General features: G+C 33.7%; 1 protein-coding gene across 1 annotated transcript; it reads right to left on the bottom strand.

The window, feature by feature from the left end:
* Window positions 1-6: 6 nt before the first annotated feature.
* LOC111051206 (target of rapamycin complex 2 subunit MAPKAP1) lies at window positions 7-17563 on the bottom strand. Its single transcript, XM_022337661.2, has 10 exons — window positions 17195-17563; window positions 15138-15272; window positions 13198-13320; window positions 12100-12242; window positions 6128-6291; window positions 5188-5352; window positions 4564-4616; window positions 3948-4094; window positions 1409-1562; window positions 7-307 (listed from the first exon to the last, which is right to left on the bottom strand). The coding sequence occupies exons 1-10, from the start codon at window positions 17265-17267 to the stop codon at window positions 97-99; spliced, it is 1368 nt and encodes a 455-aa protein (XP_022193353.2). The 5' UTR covers window positions 17268-17563; the 3' UTR covers window positions 7-96.
* Window positions 17564-22211: the final 4648 nt, after the last annotated feature.

Consider the following 22211-nt stretch of genomic DNA (forward strand, 5'->3'; position numbering starts at 1 on the left):
CCGATAAAATCGTTACAGCAATGCTAGTAAGTTGAAATGAAGAAGATATGACAATGTGTAGGATAGTTGAGAGTAATAGCTAATGACTAGCTCTAATCATCTGGGAACTAGACTGTGCGGAAAGCTCTTCTTGCGATGCGACTTGTGCTCCCTGAGAGCGAGGTACTCTTTTCTGCGGGCTGACGAGGGCCTCAGGTCGAGGATGTGATTGACCTTCTGCACGATCTCCTTGGCCGTGCGTTGCTCCACCTCGAAGTCGTGGTGCTTAAACACGGGTCCCTCCCCCGTCATCTGATCGTACACTAGCCTGTCCAATTACAATTGCAGCTGTTTTAGGAGCGCCAACAGTAAATATGTTTTTCTAACCAACGATATGAAAATAACACCATGCATCATATTATTAAAAACGTATATGGATTCCACCAATCAACACAACTTTTTCAACTGCGCGGCATTTATACTTATGAAAATATAATTGGACTCAAATTTTTAGCAGTGAAAATATAACCTATTTTTTGGAAATTTAACTACTGTATTTATAAAATTTGGGAGTAGGGCAGTTTTGGGCAAGGCCTGTTGCTCTTGCTCATTCATCTTCTACTGGCATTACAGCTCGATGTGAGCTTTAGCCTCTCTTACTAGAGCCCTCCACACATCAAGGCCACATGCCTCCATCCTCAACTTCATCTCTCCATCGGTTGCGTGGCCTCCCTTGCCGTCTTCTACCCTCCATCCTGGCCTTATAAATTGATTTTGACATTCGATGGTCAGCCATTCTCTCTACATGACCAGCCCAGCGCAATCTTTGTGATTTTCACAAAGCTCAGTCATACTATAGATTATGATTTGTGATTGTATTGATGAATAAATGAATAATTAACTTAATCTAATTTTTGTTTCAAAGATGAGCTTTGAACAATAAAATATGCGGAAAGTCACTGCACGGCAGAGCAACAGGTAAGAGGTACTGAGGTCGCTACAGAAATAGGAATTAGTCTCATGTTCCTGCTTGTTATTGGCATGATACTAACTATATCAAGAAGAAAATAAAAATTCTAAGTCAACCTACTTTAAAATATAATTTGTGAGATATATAATAGCTATGTTCAATAGGTACCTACAGATTTTAAGCGAGTAGAACGACTTTTCTAGTGAAAATAGTTCAAAACGTCATAAGAATACGCATATTGCACACCATATATCTGGATTCTCAAATATCAGTATCAGAGACCGTGTCCGTTACAGTGAAAATATTCCATCCATTGTTTCTTATGAGACTATTCCCACTCAGCCGGCCGAGCGAGTCATGGAAAGAATATTTTCATTAAACCGAACTCGAACAGGACACTGATACTGATATGTGCGAATAAATCTTTAAAATAAAAGCGTTGTTGAATTACTTTCTCACCTAAAGTTTGATTTATTTGACTTGGTCTCAGTAAGATCACACGCCACTATTGAGTCCATATGATATCGGGCCGCTTTTTGTTGCGCCCATTTAAACCTGGCACTTGAACGCTGATTTACAGCCGGATAAAATTCCACTTTCTCTCCAGATATACCTTAAACAATTCCAAAATAGATTATTAATCAAAATAGTACAATAATCCAATTATTGTTCGGTTCTCTCAGCCAATGGTGTGAAGTCCATTAATTCTATCTGAACTATCCAGTTTTAGTTTATGAGATTCTTGGAAGTGAAAATATAACAACTTTTAGAAAATTCACTATACAAAACTTGAATTGCAGCATAGCTATAATGGAGTAGAGTGATACCAGATTCAAGAAAAAGCATATGAAGTAATTTTGTGAAGGAGTGAAAAAAGAGTAGATCATTCTGATAGAATCATCATAAAAACGGCAACAGTGAGCTCCTATTCTAGTAAGAAATTACATTGGTTATAAAGCCCCGTACTGTAAACTAAGGTTTGCACGGACTTTATTGTGGCATGAGAAGTAAAACCTCATTTTTGAAATAAATGTGTAAGTGACAACATTAAAAATACATTACATTAATACATTAGAGTATCAACATCACTTGTTCTATAACAATATATTTGTCAAAAAATGAATAAACAATATTTTTTCAAGTAGTGTATCAAAAAGTAATAGCAGGTCTATTCCAAACATAAACAATAAACAATAGTATATTTCGCACCTAGGGCCGAAAATATATTTACTAGTAGTTCTGTGAACAGTAAGTTACATTGACCTGTTGTTATATTTTCTCATAAATTAATAAATAATTTATCAATTTAAAATGTCTCAAAATATCCTAAATAAACAAAGTGCTTTCTGTCCTATCGTACCGTGGCGTGTCGTCCCGGAATGTGAGTGTGAGCGCTGTTATCAGTTTTGGCTGCCGTCGATACGCCAATCCAATTAACCCATCAGAGAACACTCTGTGTTGTTGTGTTGGCGAAAAATCGGTGTGTTGAAATTAACAAAATAAACTACCATAATGCTGATTTCCTACAAACTTCATTTCTCACTTTTCATAATTTTAGAAATCAATTTCTTTTCAATAATATTTGTTGCAATTTTAATCATCAGATTAAAAAAGAAAAATGTAAAAAATCTAGTGTGGCGCACTCACACAACTTTCCTTGCCGTTATGAAAACTGATCAACTGACGCTAGTGTTCACGCGCATCTAAAGTCTAATCTAAGATCGAAGATCTAAGCCAGCTGGTGACAGGACAATAACGCTGCAGACACATGATGTCTGCTATCTCTTCATATTGAATGATTTAATAGAATCAACCCTTGCCAACAGTTTGCCAATTGAATAATCTTATTTTCTCGAACTTCGAGTTTATTTTCAATTTTAAGTGAAAATGTTACTGAACATTAATTGTAGAGATTTTTATATTCAATCTTTTTCACTTGAAATTTTTTGTTTAAATTGTAACTGAAGCCTGATAATTGGGAATCTAAAATCAAACTTTGCATAGATGGGGCGGAGCTCCTGAAATTTTTACAGATATATGACTTGTGGCAGTTGATAGAGCTTATCAATGACTTTTAGGTATAAATTTGATCAAAATCGTTGGAGCCGTTTTCGAGAAAATCGCGAAAATCCCTGTTTTTGACAACATATTCGGCATTTTAGCCGCCATCTTGAATTGCATTTGATCGAAATTGTTCGTGTCGGATCCTTATACTATAAGGACCTTGAGTTCCAAATTTCAAGTCATTCCGTTAATTGGGAGATGAGATATCGTGTACACAGACGCACATACACTCATACATACACACACACACACACAGACCAATACCCAAAAACCACTTTTTTGGACTCATGGGACCTTGAAACGTTTAGAAATTTGGAAATTGGGGTACCTTAATTTGTTTCGGAAAGCAATACTTTCCTTACCTATCAATAACTCCAAACTAGAATCATGGCCTCAGCTTATGGAAAGACAAAGTTAGTAGACAATACTGTCTACTATCGTTGATGGAAAGATACATTTTCAAGATGTTCGATGTTTTTGAACGGGTAGTATTATACTCCACAAGATGTTCGATGTTTTTGAACGGGTAGTATTATAGCATAGAGAAACAATAGCGTAAGTTTAAACAATAGTGCTATCGTTTTTCTATGATTATAGTCCACTGGACAGCTGATTTATGATGAATAATTCTATAGTCTGATTTTTACGGTAATATTGGTGTTCGAAGGAAACTCCTTTTTCTTTTGTATTATCCTTAAAATGCAAAATTTTAAAAAAACCTTATGTATACGTCGACGCAAAATTCAAAAAGGAACATACCTGTCAAATTTCATGAAAATCTATTGCTGCGTTCCGCTGTTAATGCGCAACATATAAACATTCAAACATAAAGAGAAATGCAAAACCGTCGACTTGAATCTTAGACCTCACTTCTCTCGGTCAATAAATCATGCAATGCACTATAATTAAACTATAGTAAGTGGATTATTCTCACCTAAATGCACTAAGTTTCTCCTAACAGTACCTAATATATACACTTGAAACGATTGGAACAGAGTAGCGTCAATAGCATTCATGTCCCCCTGCACACGCTCCATATACCCTCCATCAGTTTGTTGGTTATTTTCGTTGAACGCTTTACCTAAAACACATTCAAAACATTTATTAGTAATAATCAAAATTAATCGAAGTCAGATAAAACAAATAGTTTAAAAAACCAACACATTGACAAATATAAATTAAATTTCATGAGATCTAACAAAATTAGATCAAACGTAGAACAACAACACGTTGAAAAATATAAATTGCTCTGACTAAAATTATAAATAATCGTAATAGTGATTTTGACAAATGTCTTTCATGGACATCAGAACATCACTCAAGAGTTTGTCAAGCGATTGAAAGCCAAAACTTTAGCACAAAACTCATGGCTTCTGTCTACTCTTCCTAAGACTGAATTGAATAAATGTATTCCTATTACATTATTATTTTGTGTCCTCCAACTATTCCCACGTGATACTGTAGTACGGTACGGAACTAAATACATTTCCATTTTGCATCATTGGAGTTTTTAATCAAGAATGACAAATGAGTGTTGAATAAACTATTACCTTTGGCTAGAGATGAACTACTGGCATCATCGCACTTATCTACCAGTATGTGTCTGTAAAAAACAAAACATCAACTCAAATTCTTTCATTTCAATTTTGAAAAAAGCTTGATAATTTTTTAGAATGAGAATTGTAAAATGTTTTCAAAGATCTCACACAATATAAATTACATGATTTTTATTTAAATTTTATATTAGACTGGTAAAATTTGCAAAGCAAACTACTGTAATAGAAAAAATCATAAGCTAAAACAGATTGCTTGCACAGTTCTCAATACAATTTTTACAATATTGTCTATTCTGTGAAATTTCCTGAAATGATTTTAAAGATAATATTTTGATTATGGAAACTTATATAATTGTATTAATTTTTCATGGAAACTCAAGCGGCCCATAGATGAATAGAAAAGTAGGCTACACAACTGTAGTAAACACGTGATAGGTACTGCGATCAGCAGTGGCCGCACATTTTTACTCCGGGTTGACTGTTGTTATAAGTACGTACTATATTGTAGAAAATATTGCAAGTATATTTCGTGCTTTATGATATTGAAAGTATGTTACTGTATTATGAAAATCATTGGAGAATTTATATAATAGAAGTTTGTATAACAGATATACTTACGTGGTAGATAGTCTTTCATGCCTAGCATGACTTTGGTCATTTTCTACAAGAGCTAAAATCTTAAATCCAAATTTAGCGACAGTCTCTTTGGGCTCCAAACAAGGAAAGGCGAAATCGACCTCTCCGTCGTCCTCTGCCATGTACAGACTGTAATTCTCAACGCTCCTGTAACACAACAGCAATGACATACATCAACATGCAACTCCAATTCACTCAAAATTAGAATTTATTCCACCCTCCGCACGGACAAAGCGTTCAAGGAGGAAATACATTCATTTAGTCGTAGTTTAGGTCCATAGATTCTTGCCTGAGATTCTTGTGCCTTCATTATAATTATTAAAAGAAAGTATAGCAGTTATTTAATTCTGAATGCATTAATATGGCATACAATATTTCAGTTGATGTATAAAGTATTGAAGCTTATCTAATATTGTGGTAGATTCATAAATAAAATGAAAAATATACAAGCTTGGCACAACCATTAATTACAAGATTTTAAGATTTTTTTAATTGAGGATGATGCCCAGATAAGATCGATGCTTGTGAATGGGTGATAGAATCGGAGTATAACGGAATAGTTATTGATTATTCTCCTTTCTATTGTTATTAATAATAGAAGTTAATGATAATAGAAACGAGTACGGAAGAATAAAGAGCGTTTATTGAAACTATCAAACTACATGTTTACGGTACAAGCGGCTGGAGGAGACTGAGCGGCTCAAAGAGCGCTGAATGCATAACAACAAGGAAGCTTTGGAAAAATAGCAGGCAGCAGTTCAATTGTTTTTTTTTTTACATAATTGGTATATTAACTATTACATTTAAAACTCAAGTTCAAGTGTAAAAGTTATATTTTAACACCTTTTTCTAGCAAATTATTTTTTATGAAAACTGTTGCTGTTCAATAATAAATATTCTGTTTGAATCTGGATATACTCACTTAAAGACAACATCTGGATACTCTGATGAACACTGCCAGGATATAAGTCCAATGAGGTCTTGTATTTTAGCATAGCTGACAACTTGCACCACCAGAGGATAGTTGTTATCTTCTAGCATTGGTAGGTAGATTAGGAACTTCTTAGTAGCAATGCCAACCTGTGTCTGCAAAGAAATTCGACAATAATTCGAAATCATAACATACCATTAAAAGCTTGAAACCAATGTACCTAGAATACATTCTATTCTAGGTAGGCTACATCGTTGGAAATTTTACTACACCACTGAGCTTAATTTGAACGAATGAATTTAAATTTTCTAATGGATCAATTTTATAATCAATAATTAATATTAAACGAAAGTCTAATGTATCAAAGTAATTATTAAACGAAAACTTTTATAGTTATTTTAAAACATTGAAATTATGTAAGAACACATAATATATACACTACAATAATACTAACACAACTCATATACAATAAAAACATTTCCATAAAACTGACATAAGTAAGAGTAAATAGTTGTGGAAACAAGCTATTGAAATATTGGTAAGAAGGTATTGAGTATTTTGAGTATTTCAAATACTTGAAATAGGAAGTCAGATGAAAGATTAGATTTGGCTGTTTGTAGATTCCAAAGAAACTGAAATTATTTTAAACAGGAATCTAGAATAAGATTATTTCAACAAATATGGAATATTATGTCCTTGGGGTCCTGCAGTTCACATTACTGATATGAATGGGCCATATGAATAAAGTTGAGGATTTGCTTATACTTCTAAAATATGGAGCATTTGCTTCATTTTCTATGAATAAACGTGAGCAAAACCTTCTGCTCATGCTCATCAAAAAAATAGTTTGAGCATTTGCTCAAAAGTAAAAGCTTATACTCAAAATTGTATGAATAAACTAGAGAATTTGCTCAACTTTTGAAGCAAATGCTTCGAAAAAAGTGGGTCTAGTCTAGAGCAGCTTATCATCTTTTGCTCATAGTGAAATGGCACAACTAATTCGTATGAGGAAGAGGAAACTATACCAGATACGATCACAACCAATAGTTGAGAACTATAAAACTCTTTTTAGATTCAACCATGATATACATGGTGATTCTTAATTATGGTAAAATAATTTAATACGTAATAGTAGAGGTAAAAATAAGAAAAAAAGTTCTTATAAACACATATCCATGAACGCTTCATTAGCGAGCTATACAGAGTGAAAGATTTCGCCCGGAATTCAGTTCCTCTGGTGAAATACACCGATGCTGAATTGTTTGGGGACTAGCTTTTAAAAAACTTATGCATGATTCATATGGAAAAATATCTGAAAAATTGAATAAAACTAGTCTGGAAGCTGTAGTGTGAGTAGTTTTTGTGGAAAAAGTTGAAATACGCAAAAAATCTAACTAGAAAAACACAGACTTCTACGTTTGATGCCCAATAACTTTCTTTAATGACCAGTAAACAAATAAATTTTCGTGATAAAAATTGTAGAGAATTTTATTCTGAAAAGAATTATGTAAGCTGTATAAACTAAATTTGAATAAAATATGTAGTAAATTACATAAAAAAAGCTGTTTTATGAGGAGAGAACTTTTTGTGTAGTTGAGAAGTTGATATTGTGGTAATTAAATGAAAAAGACTAAGAAATTGTCAAAAAACCACTGATTTATTGATAATTAGAAAGACCGGTTTCGGTTATTACACCATTGTCAATCTCTGATAAGAGTTTATCACGTAAGAGTTTATCAAGTATATAAACTCTTATCAGAGATTGACAATGGTGTAATAACCGAAACCGGTCTTTCTAATTATCAATAAATCAGTGGTTTTTTGACAATTTCTTAGTCTTTTTCATTCAAGAGGAGAGAACTAATAACTCATAGGTTTGATTGCAAATAAAACATGGATTTAAATAACAGCTGTTCCAAAACAGCTGATTTATTTAGTTCTAAATAAGAAAATATTCAAAAGAAATTATCAGCTGAAAATTATTTTAAGAAATATTTTAGCTCACTGTTGAACAAAACAACAAAATGTAAGTTAGGACTACTGTAACCGCGCTGTTTCTTATTTAATCTATTGAACAGTTATTTGTAACCATTTCACTTTGCTTTTGTGTTAAGTGTTAACTTTTTTAAAAATGACAGGTAATTTTAGACATTATTCAAACTCCGAATTAGCTGACATGCATTTAATGTATGGAATAGGACACTGTAATAGTACTGAAGCAAGACGTTTGTATCACGAGAACTTTCCTAACCGAGTATGTCCAAGTTCAAGGTTTTTTGCCACTATTCATAAACGTCTGTCTGAAACAGGTTCTTTGATATCCAAAGAGCACATTTATGCAGGCAGACCCCGATCTATGACTTTTGAGTTAGAAGAACAAGTTCTCAATGAAATTTATGAACATCCAGAGAAGAGCACGAGAGAATTGTCAGTGCAGTTTAATGTCAATCAATCTATTATTTGGAGGATACTAAAAGAGCAACAATTACATCCATACCACCTCCAGAAAGTTCATACTCTATTGCCACGAGACTGTATTCCTCGTGCTGGTATTTGCCAATGGTTTTTAGAAAAACTTGTTAACCAAACTTTTTAACAACCGTTTTATTTATCGACGAGGCACACTTTACAAGAACACCTATCGTTAACGTCCACAACCAACATATTTGGGCATATGAGAATCCTCATGCCATCAATCCTAATCATCCACAACATCAGTTTTCATTAAACATTTGGGCAGGAATCATAGGAGAATATCTACTTCTGTTCGAGCTTCCTCCCAGGCTTAATGGCATAATCTACTTAAACTTTTTGAGAGAGGAGCTATTGAAGAGAGAGGATCTTACTTGAAGATGTACCTCTTCAGTTGCGCCAAAACATTTGGTTTATGCATGATGGAGCTCCAGCACACTTCAGTGTTGCTGTTCGTGAACACCTGAATCACAGCTTTCCAAATCAATGGATAGGCCGAGGTGAGCCAGTACCATGGCCAGCTAGTTCACCAGACTTAAATCCTTTGGATTTTTATCTTTGAGGACACTTGAAAACCTTAGTATACAATACTCCGATTGATACCATTGAAGAACTCCTATTAAGGATTTTGAACGGAATAGAAATGATAAAGCAGACTCTTGGAATATTTGAACGGGTCCGACAATCGATGGGAAGACGTCTGAACATATGCATTAAGAACAACGGAGGTCACTTTGAACATCATCTTTAGTCTTTTGGTATAAGTTTAATGTCAATTAGATATGTTACTTTCATATAAAAATAAAACTTTTCATAAAAAACCGAATATTTTATTTGCAATCAGCTACAACCTATGAGTTATTAGTTCTCTCCTCATAAAACAGCAAATTTTTGTGGTGTAATGCACTACATAAGAATACATTTTATTCAACTTTTATTCAATTTAGTTTACACAGCTTACATAATTATTTTCAGAATAGAATTCTCTACAATTTTTTTTGCGAAAAATATTTGTTTACTGGTCATTAAAGAAAGTTATTGGGCATCAAACGTAGAAGTCTGTGTTTTTCTAGTTAGATTTTTTGCATATTTCAACTTTTTTTCTCAAATACTACTCACACTACAGCTTCCAGACTAGTTTTATTCAATTTTTCAGATATTTTTCCATATGAATCCAGCATAAGTTTTTTTAAAAACTAGTCCCCAAAAAATTCAGCATCGGTATATTTCACCAGAGGAACTGAATTCCGGGCGAAATCTTTCACTCTGTATAGCTCGCTAATGAAGCGTTTATGGATATATGTTTATAAGAACTTATTTTCACCTCTACTATTACGTATTAAATTATTTTACCATAATTAATAATCACCATGTATATCACCATTATCCCTACAAAACAATAAATACAAAAGATAGAACTATATAAAGATAGCCATCACAAAATAGGAAATAGGCATTTAAAAAGATGAGAGTGTAGACGATTATAAGAAGGCTATTGATATTACAAGAATATGCTGATGATTATTATTGAGATGACATTTTTTCACGCTATTATTTCAAAATTCTAAACTCAACTAACCTAAAACTCTATTCATAAATAGGAAACAGAGCATACGAAACACAAGCGGTGCCCCCTACTTGCATATTTAGCGCTTCCGTGAGCTATAAAAACAAAGTAAGGCTACAAAAGCGAATCAGCTGATGAAAAATCTTTAAAATACGTGAGCATTTGCTCCAGAGTTCAGGAGCATAAGGTAAGAGTATAAGGTAAAGCTTATTCATAAAAAATGAGCAAATGCTTTTGCTTCTACCTTTTGTTCATGAGCAAAACCTTATGCTCCATGCTCTGGTTTTATTCATATGGGACAATGTCTCAGTAGCTTCCTATTTCAGTGTCTATTTGGAATACATATAGTTAGAACTCTAGACTAAACAATGTAACGTTTTTATGATAAATCATTTTTCAGGCTGTGGAAATATTTCTATACTCTAATAGATATTGGAATTGAATTGATATGAGTGTTATCCTTATTTTGTTTTTCTAACTTGATTTATATGAGACTTCTAAACAATTTAAAAATATAAAAGATCACACAATAATATTAGTTTTATTCATAAAATTTCACGATCCAGTAAATATAATTGTGATAACTATATTCTGGTTTAGAATAATCTTATTTAAAATAGTATCAGTGTAGTTCTTCATTGTGTTATCTAAGTGTTACTAGTAGTTCTGCGAACAGTAGACCTCGCTCATGAATACAACTTTCAATCTAATGAGAAGGGCCAGTACAGTAAGTACAGTATATATATTATGAAGATTTAGCAATGTCATCTATTATTTTCTCCATTGAAAGTGCTAGAGACACTGTTTCCAGGGACACCGGATTTATCAAGGAGGTACCCTTACATCAAATACATACCTTTTAAATGAAAAAAGAATGAGAAATTGTCAAAAAACCAGATTTATTGATACTTAGAAAGACCGGTTTCGGTACTTAACACAAAAAACAGATTTATTGATACTTAGAAAGACCGGTTTCGGTAATTACACCGAAATCGGTCTTTCTAAGTATCAATAAATCTGGTTTTTTGACAATTTCTCAGTCTTGTTTCATTTAAAAGGTATGTATTTGATATAAGGGTACCTCCTTGATAAGTCCGGTGTAACCACGGTCTAACCGACTCGGTCACCATGTGCTCGTAACAATATATTATGCGAAAAAGTATGAAAATGAATTGCTGTATCTTCAAAGACACATCCTTTCTGGATGGAGGTTAGTTTGCCGTTTTTTAAATATTACAAGAAAACAGAGGTCTTATCAAAAATCGTTACACATACGTTTCTACGCCTTGTTTCAAAGAACTTGCATACCAAATTTCATCCAAATCGGACAATAACTGCGACTGTAACTGCGGTACAAACAAACAAACAGACAAAAGCCGATCGAGTCGAAACTAAGACCTCAGCTTCGCTTCGGTCAATAAATGCATTCAATTTACGGATTTGCAAAGAAAATTGTTTCAGGAATGCTAAATAGTGCATCAAGTTTTCGGATCAAAATTTTCCTGATTTATCTGAAATTTAGATTTTTTGGATAGGCCTAATTGTTTATAATTTTGTGAGATTTAGTTATTCATGATATCTATCTATGATTGAAGATTTGTTTGCTTTTTGAAGTGTAAATTGTTATTTTTATAAGTGATAGTAGCTTAACCTACATTTTGATTTGGACTGTAGTATAAATTTGAAAAGGGACCGTTTTGGGCATAAGCATGTTGTGCCTTGTCACGTAAGTGTAATAATATTGTACATGACTGAATGAATAAATTAAATATAATTAAATTAAATGGAGAAAAATTGACACTGCAAAAGTAATAATGAAACTAAAATTGCGCGAATAATGCAGGGTTAAGAGCGCAGATTATTTAATTTTATAATGCAAAAAAGAGTTAAGATGACTAAATTTTGATTGAATTTGATTACTCACTCTTCCATCAAACTTGGCATAGATTTGAAGTGGATGCACAAAGGGGTTCTTTGCCAACTGCTCACTCAACAGACTTTTCAGTTGACAGTTTTTTCTCTTTTCCCGGAAATCTTTCCTTTTGAACAATTCAGCTTTCTCTTCATCTGAAAAGTTTAAATGAATTTGATAGGCAATTGAAAAAAAAAACTACAGGATATTCAGGTTTAGGAACATTTATTTTATATTTTTATTCAATTTTAAACCTCCTACATTTCTAGGACAAGGGACACGACATACTCTAAAGATCTAAGTATACAGTCGATAAGAATAAAAATTCAATAAGTAACTGATTGTTTTTCAATGTATAAAAAGGATTTAAACAAATGAAAAGAGAAATAAGCAGAAAGAAATAACAAGTGAGGAGTATTATTTTTTCAAATACTGTCTTAAGAGTTTTCTAAAGTCTGTGCTTTATAGGTTATACCTATATAAAATATTTATATATTGAGTAGCAGTTTAATATTTGCACCATCGAAGAAATATATATATTTTTTTACACTAGATTCGGTTCTTTAAATATAGTTTGTCTTTTCATCCAATAAGTGAATGCACAAACTAAAGTCCGTTATAAGTTTAAAGGAATAATTATTTATGCAAAATCTTATTTAAAATATCTATTTTATAATGACAATTTTTGTATTAGAAAATCAAGTTTTAAAAGAGTGTACTGAAAAGGCGACTTTACTCAGAACACTTTTACGAAGACATGGCAGACTATTTAGACTACCATGGCCCGGTTGCACAAAAGCCGGTTAAATTTTAATCGTGGCTAATTTCACGAGAACCACTCAGAAAGGCTTTTCTGAAAAGACGGCATCTCTGATTGGTTCACGATTAAAATTTAAACGGATTTTGTGCAACCGGCACTATGTCGGTGTCAAAGTGACTAAATAAAATGAATGTCGACAGCCTAACCTGGCTGGCTCAGGTCTGGATTAACTAGTAGTTCTTTATGGTTAGTAAAATTGAAGGATTTATAATTCAGTTGGACTTTAGCATTTTAGTGGCTTTTATACATGAAAAACTATTTTATTTTGGTCCAAATTCAGTTTTATTCACCTGTTATACAGACATGAGGCTTTTCCCATTTGACATGGCGAACACTCGAAGCTTTTTTCCTTTCCTCATCCATCTTTTTAAGCCTGACTGCAGTATTTGACCGGAACCGACCATACTCCATATCTGTAAGTAGAAAATAGTGTAAAAATAATATACAGTCAGTTAAAAATATGGTAAACATGTTTTCATAGCATACCATTCATTAATAATTTACAATTAGAACATTTTATACATGCACATTTTAACCATGATGCTCTGTAAATGTTTCTGATTATTATAAGAAGTGTTCACGTATCCTCATATACTGTTTTAAATTACAAAATTAGGGAGAGGGAAAGTTTTGGGTTAATCCTACTGCTTTCCCAACCATTTTATTTTGTGCTTTTGTATAAAAATGAAATAATTGATTATTGAATTAATATTAAATTACCATTGTGATAAAAATATACAACAAATAAAGTAGCATACTCAAAATTTTCACTTCATTTTCCTTATTGATTCAAGAACATTTTTCATCGTACACAGGAAAAATTACGAGTAGCCTACTTCATTTTTCAAAGTTAGTAAAATCTTTACAGGCCGCAACTGTTACTGAAGGATTATTCAAACCACATGCCACAAATCATTTATTACAAACTTATTAATTTAATTTATTAAAATTCATACAAATAACTATTTTCATTATTATTTTTGTTGATATACGTTTTAAAATATTGGCCAATAGAATTTCACTCATAGATCCTTAATAAGTTAATACCTATGTATATAGATAGGTATTGTTGCATATTTCCTAAAATACAAAATACATTAGACTAGATGAATAAGTTGACTTTAATGAAATGATGACAAATTTTGAACTGAAATGTTGATAACAACTAATACAAGTTGAATACAAGTTCCACACGTGTGAAAAATAGCAGATGATTCGCTACATCAACCCCCCCCCCCCCCCACCGGGCAGACGATTTGGCCAACTAAAATCGGTTGTTGACCAACTTGAGTGAGCATTGGGGCCGGGATGACTCAGGTTCTGAAGACTTTCAAAGACTTGTCACCTAAATGACAATAAACGGTCGAGGTTTCCCTGTAGATACATCACAGAGCACCGTAAGTGGTGTTCCAGGAATGGGTAGACTTTCCAATGAAAGAGAAGAATTCTCTGGAGTTATCTTCTGAAGTTGGGTAGGTCTACCTTTGAAATATTGTATATCCGTCGAAAAATCAGAGATGAATTATAATTGGTTGAGATTAATTGGTGGAAGTTGATTGGTTGAGTTTGTGGAGTTGATTGGTTGGAAAGCAAAGACTACAGGCTTGTGGTCTGTGAAGATAGTGAAGGGATGTCCATCTAAGATGTGGCGAAAATGCTGCACCGCTAAATAAACAGCAGCTTGCCAATAGTATACTGGCCAGCAACCTTCTTTTAAAGATAATTTTTTTGAAAAGGATGCAAGGGATTGCCATAGTATACTGGCCAGAAACATGTAGATGTCAGTCCACATAGTTAACTGTGAGGTGACCACCTGTTACTAAGCAAATACGTTGGAGGTAAATATTACAAAAACATAATTTTTTATTGACTTCAAAATTTACAGAGCATCTTTCAGCTTGATACGATTCAATATTGAGGGCGAGGATATGCGGCCCTCCTTTCATGCTGCTTTTCTGAGACTGACTATTAATCAGGGCTTGTTCAGTTCATGTATCTTCTAAAGGTGCGTACAGACTTGAGCTGTGCGACAAATCCACGTAATTTTACAATTAATGATTTTTGGTAGATCTCAAGTGAAGTTGATAGAATAGCACTTTACACTTTCAGCATGGAACTTCAAAACGTTCATCCCCGAGGGTTGATAATGTGATCCATAACTTGTGTTCTTCTCAGAGTACGATGTACATACTAGTCAGTCAACTAGTTTATAATAAATGTGTTGACTTACCGAAATGCAAATCTAAGGATTGACCATAGGCATCAAGATCATCTTCGTCACTCTCAATGCCTGGATAACAATCGAATTTTCCAAACTCCTGCTGGCGAGCAATATTCTCACCAGCCATCACGATTTCACAGACGCCTGCAACATCCATGAACATACAATTACATTGAAAAAATAAATATGTGAGTTAAATAATTGATCTGCAAACTAATGAATAAAAATCAACTCGATGATCCTTCATTTAACTTGGCCTCAAGGAAGCCTTAACGAAACACTACAATATTGTCTAAAAATATCACGAATTTATTAAAAAGGTTATATTAATGTTTCAACACCTATTATCATGGTATTAAAATATCACTTCAACAGATCACTGAATATAAATAATAATTTTTATGGGTTTTATGTTTTCCTTTTCAATTACATGTTTATAAAAATTTATGCAAATATTATTGAGAACTTGATCAATTTTTGTAATTGGAATAATATATTACAATATAATTACCGTATTGTAATTATATTTGTAGAAATTTCATTAAACATGTGTAAGCAATTGAAAAAGAAAACACAAAACCCATTACTTATATTCAGTGATATTTCAAATCTGCTGATATTTTAATACCACTGCTAGTGGTATTGCAAGTTGAAATTCATATATCAGCAGCTATTGAACAATAATCAAACATGTTATGGGTAGGCTTCTCAGGACTAGAGAGAATCAATCGTAGAAGTAAAGACGCCTTTAATCAGCACTTAATCACGGTTAAATACTTCATAGAATGTTAAATCCAATTGAGCCACAAACATATTTTGAAATTAGATTATGAGAAGGTCAAACCAATAAATTGGATGAGGAAATACAATATAATTGAAATCTATCTTTCTGCATATTTATCTAGAATAGTGGTTTCCAAAAAGTGGTCCGCGAAAGCAATGGAAGTGGTCCGCGAGTAACGTAGCCCGAGGGAAAAAATTGATGTTTCAAGCTTTATTAGTGTTTACTTTTCCATTGTCATATCTTCTACGGTCTACTATGTGGGATCATTCAGTCAAGGTTGTGGACATACTGGAGCTGCAAAAACGAGCTGCCTGGATCATTACTGCAAGCGTACATCTTGCTCTTTGCAAGCCCAGGCTGGATATTCTAACACTATTCAGCCACTTCCTTCCTCTGTCTTACGTAGGCCTACGTCAAGAAGAATTCACAAAATTTGTTAGATCAGACTGATGTGTATCACCACAACACTAGAGCACTCGAGATTTAAAGCTGTTTGATATCCCCAGGGTGCATCTCCAGAGATCATGGTTAAGCTATAAGAGTTTAGCACCTCGCTATTTCAAGGTAGCATGAAGAGGTAAACCTCACCCACGCAGTAGGACCTCAGCGCGTTCCAGAGTTTTTTTCTGAGAAACCGAGCTTATTAAGATGTCAAGGAGTTTCTGAATGATGACCGGTCTCGAATATGCTATCTGACTAAAGTGACATTAAGTTAAAGAGCTTGAATGATAGGTCGTAATTTTCAAATTTAAATTTGATGACTGCCATCTTGATAGTGTTTGTTTTATATTTTATTCATGGAATTGATGCCATTGATCCTACAAGTATATGTAGAAATAAAGTTATATGTAACTAAGTTGACTTAAATGCCCAAAATTTACAGTTTATAATCAATAAAATTAAGAATAAAGATATTAATGTATACTTCATTGAGAGGATTTGATTGAACAAAATTATTAATGTATATGGGAATAACTAAATTGGATTTTTAACAAAAGGGTTACCATCAAATAAAATGAAGCGTCCAACAATTCTATGGGAGTTTGGAAATTATTCAATAGGTACAGCAATATTTTGGTTGATGACTCACATTCTGCGATAGAATTAGGGATGACTAAAAATGTTCAACAAACAAATATTTGGAATGTGAGGAATTTGCTGGATGATCATTTGATAAATAATTAGCAAAAGAGATGCACCCAAACATAACCCTACTTTTATGCAGCGTAGCGTTTACAAGATAATTAATAACTTTGATGCCTTAAAAAAGTAAAAAGCTTACCTGTATCATCAGAAGAGATGAAGGAATTCCTTGTATGTGATAATAACCAGTGTTTGTTGTCATAAAGAGCCATAATTTAACAAACATTGCAACACCACGCTGTTCACAAGGCTTGAAGTCTTTTGGATTCCATATTTTGTTTCTGTTTTCACTATTCACTGTTATCGAATGGTGACTAATCGATTAGAACCAATTACAAAAGTATCTAAAAGATTATTGATTGATGGAGAGAATTAAATTCCTTCAATTTCAAAGAAAATTACAACAAAATCATTAAAATGTTTAGTAAAAAATTAGTATTACTTGAATATTGCATTGACAAACGCAGCTCAAGGAGGCTTTTGTTGTTATTGTTTTGAATTCGCCATTTTATCACCTGGGTCCTATGCTGTGACTAAAAAGGTTATCTGTTCCTAATGCAACACCGTAATGCGCATGCACAGCAAACGGTATTTTGTGTCAGTTCCGTTTTCTGTGATTATGAACAAAAATTTTATCAATAGAATAATAACATTTATAACTGAACGACATTCCAAACCATAATTATGCACATCCACACTGATACACCAACTATTTATTTGATCAGATCATGTTTACACAAGATTTAATTATCATTTATAACACTTTCCGGAATTTAGAGCGAGAAAACCAGAAGACATCTAGGCGCCCAGACAAGCTGTTATAAGTTCTTTGCATCCTATTATTTTATAGTGCATAAAAATTGCATTCAATGAGGCATGCAATTTATAGTCTACACAGCTGCTGATTTTTTACCAAGTTACATTGAGATATTGAATTGCATGCGTCAATGCATGCGATTTATAATCCACTCGACAGCTGATTCATGATGAATAATTCTATAGTCTGACTTTTACTCTAATATTGGCGTATGGAGGAGGCTCCTTTTTCCTTTTATATTATCTTTGAAATGCAAAATTTCAAAGAACCTTTTATATACGTCGACGCACAATTTAAAAAGGAACATACCTGTCAAATTTCATGAAAATCTATTACTGTGTTTCGCCATAAATGCGCAACATATGAACATTTAAACATCAAGAGAAATGCCAAACCCTCAACTTGAATCTTAGACCTCACTTTGCTCGGTCAAAAAGGTAGGGTTTCAATTTTTTTTATGCTTGCCCATCAGTATCAATATTTTCACATTTGAAAGACAAATTTAATAGGTGATTGAAATTAAAATAAAAAATCTGGTTTGGCACACACACACATTGCCGTTATGAAAATTGATCACCTGACGCTAGTGTTCACGCGCATCTCAAGTCTACTATTCTAAGATCTGAGCCAGCTGGTGACAGGACTATAACGCTGGAGACACACAAAGTCTGCTATCTCTTCATAGTGAATGATTTAATAGAATCAACAGTTGCCAACAGTTTGCAATTGAATAATCACATTTTCTCGAATTTCGAGCTTATTTCCATTTTTAGGTGAAAATGTTACTGAACATTGATTGCAGTGATTTTCATGCTCAATCTTTACCACTCAATTTTTTTCAAAATTATATATCTGAAAACTGATAATTGGGAATCTAAAATCAAACTTTGCATAGATGGGGCGAAGCTCCTGAAATTTTCACAGGTATAGGACTTGTGGCAGTTGATAGAGCTTATTAATTACTATTCTAGGTATAAATTTAATCAAAATCGTTGGAACCTTTTTCGAGAAAAACCCTGTCACGAAAACATTTTTGTCATTTTAGCCGCCATCTTGAATTGCATTTTATTGAAATTGTTCGTGTCAGATAATTATAGTGTAAGGACCTCAAGTTACAAATTTCAAGTCATTCCGTTGATTGGGAGACGAGATATCGTGTACATACACTCATTCACACACACACACATTGCCGTTATGAAAATTGATCACCTGACGCTAGTGTTCACGCGCATCTCAAGTCTACTATTCTAAGATCTGAGTCAGCTGGTGACAGGACAATAACGCTGGAGACACACAAAGTCTGCTATCTCTTCGTAGTGAATGATTTAATAGAATCAACAGTTGCCAACAGTTTGCAATTGAATAATCACATTTTCTCGAATTTCGAGCTTATTTCCATTTTTAGGTGAAAATGTTACTGAACATTGATTGCAGTGATTTTCATGCTCAATCTTTACCACTCAATTTTTTTTCAAAATTATATATCTGAAAACTGATAATTGGGAATCTAAAATCAAACTTTGCATAGATGGGGCGAAGCTCCTGAAATTTTCACAGGTAAAGGACTTGTGGCAGTTGATAGAGCTTATTAATTACTATTATAGGTATAAATTTAATCAAAATCGTTGGAACCTTTTTCGAGAAAAACCCTGTCACGAAAACATTTTTGTCATTTTAGCCGCCATCTTGAATTGCATTTTATTGAAAATGTTCGTGTTGGATAATAATAGTGTAAGGACCTCAAGTTACAAATTTCAAGTCATTCCGTTGATTGAGAGACGAGATATCGTGTACATACACTCATTCACACACACACTCACACACACACATACAGACCAATACCCAAAAACCACTTTTTTGGACTCGGGAGACCTTAAAACATATAGAAATTGGGGTACCTTAATTTTTTTCGGAAAGCAATACTTTCCTTACCTATGGTAATAGGGCAAGGAAAGTAAAAATGATTAAATGAACTGAATAATGCCGAAGAAATTATAATATTCTTAATTGAAGAAAAATAATTTAAGAATAGTTGAGAAATATTTATATCAGATGGAAAGATTATCACGAAACTGGATAAATCATCAAATGGGATACAAATTCAAACGTGAACTGAGTTCATTAACTTAAGTGAGTTTTTGATCTAGGAGAAAACAAATAACAGTTTTTAAGTGTAAATTATGATTCAACTGTGAATTGTGATTCAACTGAATCAACTAGAACAGGTGACATCAGATATTTGTGGATGAGAAAACTGCGTGAGGTCTACTGTTCACAGAACTACTAGATAATCAACAAAACATTTCATCTTAATTATATAAATTCATTATGTAATAAGTTAATTGAAAAATATAATTTCTTGCTTAAAAAAATATAATTGATTATTTTAAACAAGAATGAACAGTAACTTAATATTACATCAATTAACCTGTATCAGCTACCAACTTTAGAAGGCATTGACAAGACAGAGCAAGGACGTTCCTCCTTGAGACAGATGTCTTCCTCCAATGCCATTAAAACGTGGGTCTCACTCATTGATATATATAGTATATATAGTATAGTATAGTATAGTATATATATTCTCTATATCAATGGTCTCACTATAGGTTATGTTACCGTTTCAAAGTATTCTTAGGTAACGGTGACGTCGGTGACCGTTGCCGACTAGTACTCGGTATGTTAAGTTGCGATGATCTGCTGGCTCGCGTGGTATGTGGCGTGTTTACTGTGTTACCGGGTTTGTAGTTTTGATTGGGTTTGGGTTGTGTGATAATTTTTTTACTGATAATATCCAAAAGCTCTGAATGCCATACTTAATATGGCAAGTGTAATATTGGATGAACAAGATTTTTAAATGTCGAATATTAGTGGACTAAGTTGTTGTGTTTTTTATTCCATTTGAGGTATCTCTATGGTTATGTGTAAGTTACTCATAGCCTATTAAACCTGAACTACTAATCCATTGTATATTATTCTGAAATGGCGAAAACGGCTTTCAATTCAAAATTGTTTGATGAAGTTCAAGAAGCAGGTGTAAAACTTTGCGTTTCCTTAAGTGTCAACTCTCCTCGCAAAGCTGAACTTTTCTACGATAAGAATCTTACTCTTGCAAGGTGGGCTACTTTTCTTATGTAATTGTTGGTAAATGTATTGTTGGGCTTTTTGCTAAGGTTTATGAAAACTATTTAATTTTAACAAATTTTCTTTTTTTACTTATTTACATTATGCTCAATGGGAATGGCCATTTTCAAACGTGGGTACCGATTGACGTCCAACATTGAGGCTTTCATTACATTCAGCCACTAGTATCATCCGCCATTGGATCGTCAGAGAGCAACCATTGGCGCCCGACGTTGAAGCAGTCTGGAACTAGTGAGACACCAGAATAGGCTGCCGGGTTCACCCACTACCTCCGTAAACAAAGCCATAGTGCATTATCTGGTTACGTCAGCACAGGTACCGTAGGGCTCCTAAACCAATAACAATTTGTTGATTTCAGCTGATCTTTATCAGCTAGTGTTTTTATTGGTGTAGAAGCCCTACCTCTGCTGACGCTACCATCAACCACCTGACATGCACTATGGCTTTGTTTACGGAGGTAGTGGCTTACGCCCCAAGTATCACTCAGCAGGGTCTCCATAATCTGGTTGTCGGCTGCCGGATATTTCACCATATGGTGAAATGAGCATAATAAGACCTAATGCCCCCCGACTTACTTGGAGACTTGGTGACCCACTGGTTGCCAAGAGCGGTGGCCAAAAGTAATTGGCTAACTCGGAATTCGCTGACTCCATGTTAAACTGCCGTATGAATCAAAACTGCTCTGATCATATGGTATTGATTCATATGGCGAGTCAGCGAATTCCGAGTTAGCCAATAATTCTATCAACCCCATTCAACCACTGGTCTCAGCAATGAGATTTTAGCGAACAGGCTGGTGTCTCAATGATTCAATGATCTTTATTTGAGCCAGAGTATATCAGTACATAAGCCAGGTCATATACAAAATTCATTATAAAGATTCAATGATATTTATTTGAGCCAGAGTACATCATTACATGAGCCAGGTCATATACAAAATACATTATAAATAAAATACAATGTAACAGTAGTCAAACACAATATCCAAACAACTTGGGTTGCAAGCCCGACAGCCTACTCTCGTGTTTTCCACTTGGCCATCAAAGCTTGCTTTCTGATGACCCACTGGTGACCGAATGTTGCCTTAGTGGCGGCAGACCAATGTAAAAACGCTTCATGTGGCTTGGCCCTTTTTGTCTCGACTCCCTGAATGTTCTCCGATTGGCTACTTCTCACTGTCAACTGATTCTCAGCCAAT

Source organism: Nilaparvata lugens, chromosome 7 (genome assembly GCF_014356525.2).
Source record: "Nilaparvata lugens isolate BPH chromosome 7, ASM1435652v1, whole genome shotgun sequence".
Taxonomy (NCBI): domain Eukaryota; kingdom Metazoa; phylum Arthropoda; class Insecta; order Hemiptera; family Delphacidae; genus Nilaparvata; species Nilaparvata lugens.

Bases quoted from the DNA above. Each gene is read 5' to 3' on its own strand.
- LOC111051206 (XM_022337661.2), bottom strand. From the start codon at position 17,267: ATGGCTCTTTATGACAACAAACACTGGTTATTATCACATACAAGGAAT. The intron at 12,243-13,197 runs GTGAATAAAACT...TAAACTTTTCAG, and splicing joins GCCTCATGTCTGTATAACAG to ATGAAGAGAAAGCTGAATTG. The intron at 6,292-12,099 runs GTGAGTAATCAA...ATTTCTTTGCAG, and splicing joins ATGCCAAGTTTGATGGAAGA to ACACAGGTTGGCATTGCTAC.